General features: G+C 41.0%; 1 protein-coding gene across 1 annotated transcript; it reads left to right on the forward strand.

Annotated features, from left to right (window-relative positions):
* The first annotated feature begins 6,471 nt into the window (after positions 1-6,471).
* Positions 6,472-6,783, forward strand: LOC134384528 (histone H4). Its single transcript, XM_063106086.1, has one exon. It carries the CDS (start codon positions 6,472-6,474, stop codon positions 6,781-6,783), a length of 312 nt encoding a protein of 103 aa, XP_062962156.1.
* The last annotated feature ends 5,895 nt before the right edge of the window (positions 6,784-12,678 follow it).

Genomic DNA, 12,678 nt, shown 5'->3' on the forward strand with positions numbered 1-12,678 from the left:
ATCCTGTTAAATCTTAGCATATTTCACCTGAACTTCTTTAAGTAACTATTACGATTCTTTTTCTTTGATTCTCTACCAGGTCACAGAGTTTCTTGCTTGGCACGGTCCACACCATGGCAGGATCCTAAAGGAATCAGCATGGGCTGCCCTCTCCAAGTTGGCAACGCCGCCGGAGGGAGAGCTGTCAGCAAGGCCACAGCTACGAGCACTTGCTGCAACCGGAAGGGCTCCTGCCTTGGCTTCATGGTACTGCTTTTGCTTTCTCTTTCAATGTTTTGGTTAGCATGGCAGTTCTCTGAATTCCCAAAAGATTTTAAGAATAACACAGATGTTTTTGTGGTCATTGAATTAAATACTCCGACAGAGGATCCGAGTAAATTGGATAATTCTAAATTGTCCCTTTATGACAAATTGACCACACCAACATATGCTTCAAGAGCACCGCTCATGACTAAATATGAGCTGCAGCCTAAACAGGTGAAGTTATTTCAAAAAGGAAATTTCCATCCTCTCCCCACCATCTGGGTAACAAAATGGGGAAAGGAAAAATTTGGTATCCCCCTAGGGGATGTCCAAAATATGATGTAAGTTGTCAAACATCATTTACTGGAGATTATATTAATGGCAAGAGAATGGTTGGTGTTAATGGGAAATTATATGATTGGGATAAATTAAGTATATGGGAATAAAACCGTAGAATTCCCTTTACTTGGTGGTATCCAGTTTTAAATAAATCATTAAGAATTAGATATTGGGATAAAAATATATGCTGTAAAATTATTAGACCTGCAAAATTAGACCTAAGAGGTAAATGTAACTGGTTTTGTGAGGGATGGTGCTGTGCACAATGACACTTTAACATTTAGATCAAGATTACAGGGCCACAGCCAATGCATAACCTTAAAATGTGCATGATAATGCTGCTCAAATATCCACTGTTCGTTTTACATTTGGCTCCTGTTAACAGGGTGGATATTAACCACAGCTTGCTAACAGAAAAAGGTCACAAGATAACTTCAAGACAATGAAGGGATGGTTGATAACCTGATTCCAGGAAAAAGAAGCACGAGTTGATCACCTAAGACGTGCTGTCCTCTAAAAAAGTTTCCTCCCTGCTTTTTGGATTATTGACTTGCTGATACAATAAAAATAGTACCCAAAGCCCCCCTGCTAAGCTGTATACCCAAATAAAAGGCATTGTCTCATGCTCTACTGTGCTCCAGCTGCAACATGCTGACAGCCTGCAGAGAGAGAACGTGCATATTGATGCATTGAGGTCTCCGTCTGTGTTTGTTATTTTCGTCGACCCTCTCTCTCCCTTTTTCGGGTACCCACCCCTCGCTGAAGCTGGACTTTGTTACTTGCTTCAAAACTGGTGGGCCAGCCCCGTGGCGCACTTGGGAGAGTGCGGCGCTTGGGAGCTCAGCGGCGCTCCTGCCACAGGTTCAGATCCTATATAGGAATGGCCGGTGCGCTCACTGGCTGAGCGCGGTGCAGGCAACACCATGCCAAGGGTTGCGATCCCCTTACTGGTCACAAAAAGACAAAAAAAAAACCCGAAAAACAAACAAAAAAACCCCTGGTGCTTCTCAACATAGTAAGGCTTTTTAATAATTCATTTAGACTCATTCAGCTGGTCCCAGCCTGCCTTCCAGCACTGTCTACTAACCACATCCATCTCACCTTCTTTAGCCACAACAAGCTACTCTATGAACCTTGAATGCATATTACAATTTATGAGGTCTTTCACATGTCAAGTTCCTCAGTAGTCCATTTTTTGAGGCTTCTGGTATATGAAAAAAAAATTACCAAGACAGGATTATAAAATTTGGATATGTTTTCAATATTGGCATTTAATTAATCAGTGCTTTAACTACAGACACAATGACAAGACAATGTATACCTTCATTTATAGATTAAAAAAATCTAAATTGGAAGTTGTTTATGAATTTGAGGCCTATGTCATGGTCTTTCTGATTTTTCTCTGATGGGCCCTGATGGTTCATGCTTATGCTTCCTACCTTTCTATAATACTGTTTCCTTAGTTTAGTTTGCCCTTTTACAGTTTGATTAAATTCCTTCTTTTTAAGTCCTGGCTTAAATGTCAGTTCCTCAGATTGTTGTTTCCTTCTTCCAGTTCTCTCACTAATTTGGGTACATCTTTATTGTTTTTTTTTTGGCGCTGGCCAGTATAGGGATCTGAACCTCTGACCTTGGCGTTATAAGTCTGTGCTTTAACCAATGGGTATATCTTTATTAATGATAATTTGTTTTTTAGGTTTTTTTTTCCCGCTGCTGGCTGGTACAGGGATCCAAGCCCTTGATCTTGGGGTTATAAAACCCTGCTGTAATATTAACAATAATATTAATAGTTGTCTGTCTTTCTAATGAATGTTTACTATGCTCCAGCTCTGTGAAACATTTTCCATGAATTGTCTTATTTAATTCTCACAGTAAACCTATAGGATAGCTAATGTCTGACTTTCATTTTACCAATGAGAAAACCATTGGTTTGTGAGTTCCTCAAGGGAAGGAGTCAGAGAAATGTGAACTGTAATCTTTCTCTACCACTTTCCTCACCTGTAAAATGGGGTTTATAATACATTTCTCTCAAGGGTGTCAGTACTAAATGAATATATATACTGTTGATTACAAAAAATTAAATAAAATAAGTGTTGGAGAAGGAGATACTGTGGGAGACCAGAATATGCCACTCCAAAATACAAAGGATTGTCAAGATGAAGACAATGAAGATGAAGCAGATGCAGAAAAGCTCTCTGCCCTCCCACTATTCACCCAAAACCAGGACATAGGTTTACAAAGATAAAAGGTATCCTGTCACCCACCCCCTCTTCTACCAGGGAGGACAAAGGTTAACTATGGAAGAAAATTTTAGGCCCTTATTGGCCTGGAGATGGCACCAGAGGAATCTACATTAACAAGCTCTAGTAACCAGCTTTGATCTGCCATTTATTTGCTTTCCCCCAAATTGCTGCCCTTGGAGACTCAAAGTCCTTTACCTTTGTCTTGTCACTTATCTAAAAATGTATTCCCTTTTGTTGAAGATGCTATTGTAGGGGCCAAGGAAAGACTTTCCCTTCAACCTCTTGAAGGTTCTCTAAGAAAATCATCTGATAAGCAGAGATTAGTGAAGAAAAGGCATAACAAATTTTATTATATCACACTTTTATATGAAAGGGGAGTCTTCAGAATGAAGATCCCAAAATATAGGGAAAATGAACTATATTTATGCTTAGGGTCTATGAAGCAGGAACAACCATGTAGAAATGTGATTGGACAAGAAAAGTATCATCTAATGCTAACAGAATGAGTGGGGAAACCAGCAAGAACTGTCTGTTCAGATTCTTCTTGGACTCTGTGTAGCATTCATTCCTCCAGGGTATGGGGCAGGACACTTTCTGGAATGCAGGTCACATGACCTACAATCAGTTAAGGTAGGTCAGGCAATTTCTTTATGGCCAGCTCCAAGACAGAAAGGCAAGGGGAGAAGATTAGAGTACATATGACCTGCCTTGAGGAAGAGAGATTCTAGTCTCTGTGGCTTGTCTCAGGATGGAAAAAGGCTGAGGGACAAGAGGGCAGGAGAAGGTCAGAGGAAAACTTTGCTTTTGAGGCTTTTTCTGAGGCCTTCACTTTGGGGTGTCGCTTTCGGGGCCCCAACAGACCCTTAAGAGAATTGGAAGAGATGACAGTTATGTGACAATGTCTGGGTTTGGTGCTGACTTCTCTTCTCTGAGATTAGAGTTGCTCCTGTGGAGGGGATTTATAACAACTGAGTTAAATTTCTGACGTATTTTGGGAGGCTCTGCTGTTGGACAGATAAAGGATTTCGGGAACTCAAATGCCTTCAGCTCAAAATAATTCTTATACCCAAAGTGGCATATTTGGGGGTAGCATATCTTGATCCCCTTCAAAAGGGAAGTACATAGACACTCTGTCACAAATTCTGTTCCCTCTGACACCAGAAATTGTCACTTCCGCAAACCTTGGCTTGTGGTTATCTCATCATGTTGCAATTTGGTATGTCTTTCTTTCCTACTAGTGTTTAAATGCAGTCAAATGCAGGAACTGTTCATTCTATAAACAATTATTGAGGTTATACTGGACACTGAACTACATGTCAGTTTACAAAGAATAAACAAAAATTACTGACAGTAAGGAACACAGTCTGGGGTCGACAAGGGGTCGGGGCAGGGGCGGGGGGCGACCAAGATGAAAAGGGCCTTAGCCAGAAAACGGACATCTTTGGAGTAACTAAGACCAAGCAGAAAATTTCAGTTAGCCATTAACTGAGGCACTGATAATCATCAATCCGTTGAGGTTAGCAGAGGAATTGAGAAAGTGATTGTATGGCTGAAACTGCCCAGAGATGAAATCACACCCCAAAAGGATCCTCTCAAAAGTTTATTTCTGCTTTTCTCCCATTACACCCTCTTATGTTGATTTACTTTAGAGGTTGCACACCTACAATTAGGAATTGAAACTAAGTTTTCCTGTTTTTCTTGCCTTTCCTAATCAACTGCAAACAAGGGAATTCCAAGAGAAAGGCAAAGCACCCTAGCTGACTATTAACTCACCTTCTTGCTTAAAGAAAAATTACATCCACATTAGTTAGAGATACACTTTTATGTTCCAGTGATGCTTGACAGAAGTTATCGTCTTAGCTCTCCCTAGGTGATAAGGACTCTGACCCTGAAATAACATCAAGGATTTGAAGCTGACCAGTCCATCAACTGCAGGCTCCATGACAGTAAAGCCCCCAGTCCATCATGGGACCCTGGTATCTGACTCAGACCCTCTGCTGATCCCGCTACCAGCCTCTCCCTTTGCCTGCAGGACAAAACCCTCACCTCAGCTTCCCACCTCTTCCCCTTTATAAACCCCAAAGTAGTCATCAGAAGGCAGAAAGATTTTGGCCTGGTCATCCCCCAGATGCTGGTTGGTTATCCAAATAAAGCTTCAAATCCTTGCACGAAGTTTTGAACTTTTGGGTCATTTTTTTAATGCAAAAGGGCAAGCCGAACCTGTTGCCAGTAACAAAGATGCCAAAAGATGTAAAATAATGTGATAGACTCTACAAAAGTTGTGAAAGGGTCAGAAAAGAGCAAATATGTTCCTCCGCCCTGAAGCAACTCAAGAAGAGGAAGAGATGTGAATTATCAGGCATGTAGATGCAGTGATGCATAGTGGCACCATTCAGTGAGCAGACAAGAGAACCAGGTTTCTGGGGAGAGGAGGGAGAGAATCCCCTCACTGCCCCTCCATGAGTCACAACTTGGAGATGTTGGTTTAAACATTTGGATTTTTGTAGATTTTGAGCTTTGAGTTTAAAATAACTAAAGAAACACCAGGTGGAGGTACACGTCTGGAGCCTAGAAGTCTAGATAGATATAGATTCAGGATTCATCAGTATATATAAGGTAGTTAGAGCCAAGGGAGAGATGAAACAGTGCACGTAAGATATTTTTTTAAATAATAAACATTTTTTAGGAAAGAAAACACAATTATTTCTGATGCAGAAACCAGAACATTTTCTCATGGATTCTCTTACAAAGGGCCCTGGTAACGTAGCGAACCTTCTAACAGTAAGGACCCCAGTCAATGACACAGGGCAGTTTCTCCCAGTATGGAGCAGACGCCCTCTTGCAAAATCCAATTCAGCAAATTTTACTAGCTCCAAATGGGAGCTCAGCGGGGACACAATTGGGGCATTGAATCCCGGCTGAAAACAAGGGCTGTCTTAGAGGATCTGTAGAAACGGGTGTACAGAATATCCCTCAGTCTTCTGTATACATTGTTTCTTTACGCAGACCTTTGGGTGCATTTAGTACGTCGGGATGCACTGACGTCCATGAGAAGGCTTGGCGATATACCAAGTCCAATTCTTCTAGAATCTTTTTTTTCCTAGGTAAACTAAAATGACTTGCCTCGTAACAACAAAACAGAGCTACATTCAGGAATGATGGCGAACTTGCCCCCTTCTCTCCTCTGTCCACACACGTACCACAAGAGTAGCTGCTCTTGAGGTCGCCTCATGAGTGTCAGCCTAATTAGCGAAGTGCTTCCGTGTGCTGTGTGTGACCGTGCTCAGAAGCCACGGCTCGGACCCCTCGTCGGTTAGCGCCGGCGGCCTTTCCGCTTCGCCTCCGCTCAGTGCTTCGGGATCCCACAGACGGAGTGACGGAAGCGAAAACGACCGCGGAATCTGGAAGCTTTGTGTTGAGATCTGAATTAGGACTAGGGCACATCGATATTTTAAGCAAGAAAGGGGAAAAAAGAGAGAGGAGGAGGGAGAGGAAAACAAATGACGAAATGCCGAGGAGGAGGGCACAATTTGCATCGCTTCCCGCCCGCGCGCTTTCGGTTTTCAATCTGGTCCGATACTCTTGTATATCAGGGGGAAAGTCGCTCTCCCGGCGTCAGAGGCTGTCTTTTCAGGCTACACTAGCCATGTCTGGGAGGGGGAAGGGCGGAAAAGGTTTAGGCAAAGGTGGCGCTAAGCGCCACCGCAAGGTCCTGAGAGATAACATCCAAGGCATCACCAAGCCCGCAATTCGGCGTCTCGCTCGGCGTGGAGGTGTCAAGCGGATCTCAGGTCTCATTTACGAGGAGACCCGGGGTGTGTTGAAGGTGTTCCTGGAGAACGTCATTCGGGACGCAGTCACCTACACGGAGCACGCCAAACGCAAGACCGTCACCGCCATGGACGTGGTGTACGCGCTCAAGCGCCAGGGGCGCACCCTGTACGGCTTCGGAGGCTAAACCGCCGCTTCAGTTTTGCCTGTCTTGACCCCAAAGGCCCTTTTTAGGGCCAACCATATAGTCATCAAAGGAGCTGGGCACTCAATGGTGTGAAGTGTGACAGCAACAAAACCGGAAGGTAACTTTGCATTTGGCAGTCGGGGTCGAGGTTTACGGGAGGTACCGATTCTCGGAGTGCTAGCCACCGTGAAAGCTTAACTTGTTCGCCAAGAGCGGCCTTTTACTGGTCCGCCTCAACTTCTACCGCTTATGGGTCGGAAAAGGCAGCGTGCTCCAGGTTAGAGTACTACTTTCTCTGTTTGCTTTTGTTGGACAGAAAAGATTCATGGCACGGGGGTGGGGGCGCTATTCTCGTTTGTGATCGCTAATTTGGCTATGGCAAGTAGAAACCAGCGAACTAAACACAAGGTAAGGTTTAGTCACATCCTCACTATGTAGGTTCGATACATTTGCTCAGGCAAAGTGGGAAAGCAGCCCTAGATTTGCAGCCTAGAGATGCCGGTTCTGCCACCTGATCTGTTTGAGCTTAGTCAGCTAATTAACCTTTTCGGGCTTCATTTTCCACCTCTACAATGAGGGGGTGGACCAGATGCCTTAAGGGCCAGTTCATACTAGATGGTGTTTTGTGACATTGTGTATTCTCATTAATAAGGGTGTGAGAGAGTTTGCAAAGTCAAATCCAATCACCGACCATTCAAAACCAAATATAGGTTATTAGATCAGAGATGGGTTCATTGGTATAGCTTTATTTTTTTTTTTTAATTTTTTTTAAAGATGACTGGTAAGGGGATCTCAACCCTTGGCTTGGTGTTGTCAGCACCACGCTCAACCAGTGAGCCATCCAGCCATCCCTATATAGGATCCGAACCCGGGGCCTTGGTGTTCTCAGCACCACACTCTCCCGAGTGAGCCACGGGCCGGCCCTCATTGGTATAGCTTTAAAATAAATGTTTCTGACAAGTTATCTGGCCAGTGAATGAAAAATATTCTTGGTTTCCTGTTTTCAATAAAACGGCCCCTCAGAATTTAGTCAACGACCTATGATATACTGTCTCACTTGCGGTATTGCAAAAATACAGATGCAGGAACATCTTAATGTGACCCTTCTATAAAAGCAGAGCAAATTATATAATCTTAACAGTGAAAGCAGGTCTTCAAGAAAGATGATTCTGGTATGTGATTTTTACCTGTTAGAGCCTGTTGTAGTTTAGAATGAGACCTGCAGGAACATACCCACCATCAATACAGAGAGCACAGTTTAATTTTGACAAGGCGAAATCAAATTATTCTCCTGTATCATCACGGCAAACAATAGGGCAAGCCATTCTCTGTACTACCACTTCTAAACTGCCCCGATTTGGATTGAAATGTGATAGGTTCACTTTTAATCTTTAAGCTTAATCACAGTTTTGCAGCTATTACATTTGTGTGTGAAAGAGTTTGGGGGGTTTTTTTTGTTTGTTTGGTTGGTTGGTTTTATCTTTTGGGTTTTTTGGTTTTGTTTTGTTTTTGCATTCTAGACTTATGACTTTACAGCAAATTTTGGCTGTGTATGTAGCTGAGAGAAGAAACGCTCTGTCAGCTCCCAAAAAATAGACCAGCTATTTCTTTACTGGTCTTCACATTTGGGCTGCTCTCATCAGTATCAAACACTTGAGGGTAAACTAGATTTAAAACATGTTTAGCAACAGAGATGCCAGCAAGGGATGCAAGACTTACCCTTCAGGAGCTTAATATCAGAATGAGGAAGAAAAATAAATACATAATACATACATATGTGTATACATATATATATAAATGACCCAATAATACAAGGTAGCACATATTCAATATAAGACAATATGTAAAATAATTACTATAGGAATCCTAACACTACAGAAATCACTAGCTGCTGGGAAATTGGGGAAAGCTTGGCCATGAAGGTGGGACTGTGTCAGGCTTGGAAGAAAGAATGCCTAGCATCCTACAGAGATACATAGTAAAGAGGGCGTAGGAGGGGAAGGAGGGAGAGACAGGAAGGGAGTGGCACGAATAACATTTGTGAAGATGTGCAGGTGAGAAATAAAGGAGAGGCCTCAATGCTCAAGATATTTCATTTGCTCTTTAAAAATCTCACTTAAAACTTATAGCATTTCTAATTCAAATATTACTGTGATTTTTTTAAAAAACTGTAAAGACAATGCAGATGAATATATCTGATCCTCACTGAGATACTCTGAAGAAGCAAATATGAAAAGTTTGAAGAAAAGGCTGGCTGGTTAACTCATTTGGTTAGAGCACGGTGCTGATAACACCAAGGACTAGGGTTCAGATCCCCTTGCCAGCTAGCCACAAAAAAGGGGGGGAAAAGCTTGAAGAAAAATCAAATAAATACTGTAAAGGGGGGGTGGAAAACATATCCATAGTCTAAATTAGTAGTTCACAAAGTTATGGTCTCTAATCTAGCAGCATAAATCACCTGGAACTTGTTAGAAATATGATGATACTTCGAAAAGTTCACGGAATGACTCATATTATCTTTCAACTCTACTTCACCCCAAACTTCTTGAAGTATCTTTATACAAATTCTTTGGCCCCACCCCAGACCTATTGAATGAGAAACTCTGGGGGGTGAGACCTAGCAATTTGTGCTTTAACAAGCTTTCCAGGTGATTCTGATATACATTATAGTTTGAGAACCACTGATCTAAGTAATAACTTTTTGTTACACTTCTCACTGTGTAACGGAGACGAAAAAAGGATTACTAAAAGCACCATGAATGTGATGAGAAGCCCAAAGTGTCTGTACCCCAGCAACTCCCCTGTTAGAAAGAAAAAAACTGGGTATAACCCTGATTCAAAGTTAGCTTCTGTTTTTTATTGTAAAGACAAGGAAATTTCACAAGAAAATTCAGTTGACTCAATCATTACAAAAGGACACAGGACATGGGCGGTGTTACAAAAGTTATCTATGGCTAAATATAGCTTAAACAATAAACTAGTAACATCAGTAAAATTAACAATGTGACATTCCAAAGTACAATTTGTGAAAAGCTAAGTTGGTCAAACTGGCTCATTATCTAAAGTATAACCTCTCCTTAAGCATAAGTTGCATTCGTATGATAAAATTTCAGTATAATTACCTAAAGTTTCCACCAACAGACACCTTGCCTTTAGCAAACATTTTTTCACATCTTTCCCTTCAGCAATTCTTAAAATCTCTTAACAGGATCTGTGTGACAACCACCTGTTAGCTCTAAAATCATTGAAGTATACAGTCCCATACCTAAGCAGTGATTAGAGTTGATTAGATGGGCTTTTGCCCCCTGGCTGTAGGCTGTGGCCTCCTACCCAAGGGCTTTTGCCCCATATATGTATTTACCTAAAAATCCTATTCTAAAATCAAATGAGAATCAAGATTTCTAACCCTCCACAGTTTTTCTTTAAATGAAACAAAAGTATTTAGAATCTGAATATTTGTTGCTCCAATTTGTTTACCATAATGTTAAAGTTTGCTTTGTTTGATGGAAAAGAAAGCAAGTGGATGATCCTAATAAATTTTATGTAGTAAAAAATATAGGAGGGAAAAGGTAGAATAGACTTATTTCCTCAAAGCACTTGGGGCAAACATAAAAGATGAATGAAAAATGAAGTCAGCTTGTTTTACTAAATATTACTGGTTTGTACTTTTAATAATATCGAATTTTGTAATCAATGAATGTGTTTTCTTCTTTCCTTCTAAATTCTCCAAGATTCAGTCCTTTTACCATTATACATCTCTACACTTCTTTAAAGTGATTTTTAAAGTGACCCTTACTCTCACCTTGTCTATTCCACTAAATACTATTATGATATGGCATGGCTGAATCCTCTGTCAACAGTGTTCAGCCTCTGAATATTATCAAGTTATAGAAGATGCAGTTATGCATCATTTTGCATGAATAAATGCCTTTTTTTCTTACCTAGCTTAACCACCTGTAACAGTGAGGAATATAATCTATTTTATCTTTTTGCTTTGCTAACAAAATAATTTTCTTCTCATTTCCACCCAAGTGGTTCAAGTGCTGTTCATGAGCCAGCCTCTGGCTGCCAGCTCTTTCCCTCCCTGGGTGAATTCAGGACTTCCTCTAGACTATATACAAGTGATTATACAGTCTAGTCTGTGTATCTGCTTCCATTAATCATGGACATAGAGGCATTTGAGTGTCCCACTGGCTAATCAAACTTCGCTATGGACCAGTTTGAACTCTTCCTTTCCCTTCCCGGGCTCCCTACTTCTCTGACTAGCGTTGTCCTCCCAGACCCAGGCTGGATGCTCCCTTCACCCAGGCTAGATGCCATCTTTCACTACATTCTTATTTTCTTCCTTTGAAACTTTTCACTCTGTACTTTATATTCTAGCTGTGGATATACATGATATTTCTCTACTTGAGCCAGAAGAACTGAACCATCATTACTGCAGAATGTATAGTATATATAAATATGTATGAATGTATAGAGAATTATCAGGAAGAACCTTCACAAAAATTTAAGAATGATTTATAGGTGCTGGTTTTTGTTATCTTTATTGAACGTTTCTGACTTGTTTGAATTTCTTAAAATAAGTAAGAATTTAATTTCCCTAGAAACAATCAGAAGATACATAGATGATAGATAGATAATCTCATCTATATGAGCCATGGCAAATCCCAGTTTTGCCAAAGTTAAATTTCCTCATCTTTGGTGTTGCTGAAAATCCCTGCCTTTCTCACAGGAATATTTGAAGGATCAAATGAAAAGATCTATGTGACAAGATCAAGAGTTCAGATCCCCATACTGGCCAGCCACCAAAAACAAAACAAATCAAAATGAAAAGATCTGTGTGAAAGAAGATTTGAGGCCATAAAGTAACAGAAACCAAAGGTGATATTTTATTGCCGATTTCACTCAATCTAGTTTTTAAATAGCTATAATCACTGGGTGGTGGGGGTGGGGGGTCACTATTGCCAGAATTTAGAGTGCAAGGGACACAGTGGGTAATAATGACATATGCATGGATTCGCAGAGCCAGATTTTTCAGGATTAGACCAGAGAAATATAAAGTCATGTCAAAGAATCAAATAGATTCCCCAGCTGAATTTATTGTTATAATGGGTTAATTACTTAAGAATATTCAAATCCTCAGAACAAAACCAAAAGGTAAATATTATCCCCATTTTACAAAGGAAGAAACAGATGGTTATGCACCTTAAATAACCTGACATTCTTTGATGCACCATGATGTTCCTAAATTTTACTAAAATATTCATCTAAAATTTGCAAATCACAAATAATCTAAGGATCTATTAATATATTTGCCATATGTGTTTAATAGAACCACAGAATTTTAGTACTGGAAAGGACCAAAGAAATCATCTGGTCCAATTTTGTCATTATATTTTTCCTCTGGTTTTAGGATAAAGCTCTTCTATAACTTCCTGTCCCCATCAGATTCCTAAGTGGTATAGATATTCCTCAGATGCCTGTCCTTGTAGCCATCTCTTATGCTGTTGCCAGTTGACAGCTCTGACCCAGTATGACCTGAAGAGAATGCCTCAGCAGCTCCTCCTCCCAGGCTGCTTATTCCTGTGAAGGTGGCATCATCCTCCCAGTCACTCAGGAAGGAAGGTCCAGTCATCTTTGTTTACTTATTGCCTCAATAACCCCCTTCTGCTCTTTCCCCCATCCAGTTTCAGGCAACCTGCTATGTGCAGTAAAGTGAACTATTTCCCTCCAGTCTATTGCTGGGGCTGGTTCCCTTGTTCTCATCCTCAGCACCTCTCATCTACTATATCCCTGGGGCCTGAGAAGGCCTCCTGCATCAGGTGTTGCTCACTTTTGCACCCTCTACCCCAGATTAACCTTCTTTATACACAGCTCTGATCATGTTACCCACCT

Source organism: Cynocephalus volans, chromosome 8, assembly GCF_027409185.1.
Source record: "Cynocephalus volans isolate mCynVol1 chromosome 8, mCynVol1.pri, whole genome shotgun sequence".
Taxonomy (NCBI): Eukaryota; Metazoa; Chordata; class Mammalia; order Dermoptera; family Cynocephalidae; genus Cynocephalus; species Cynocephalus volans.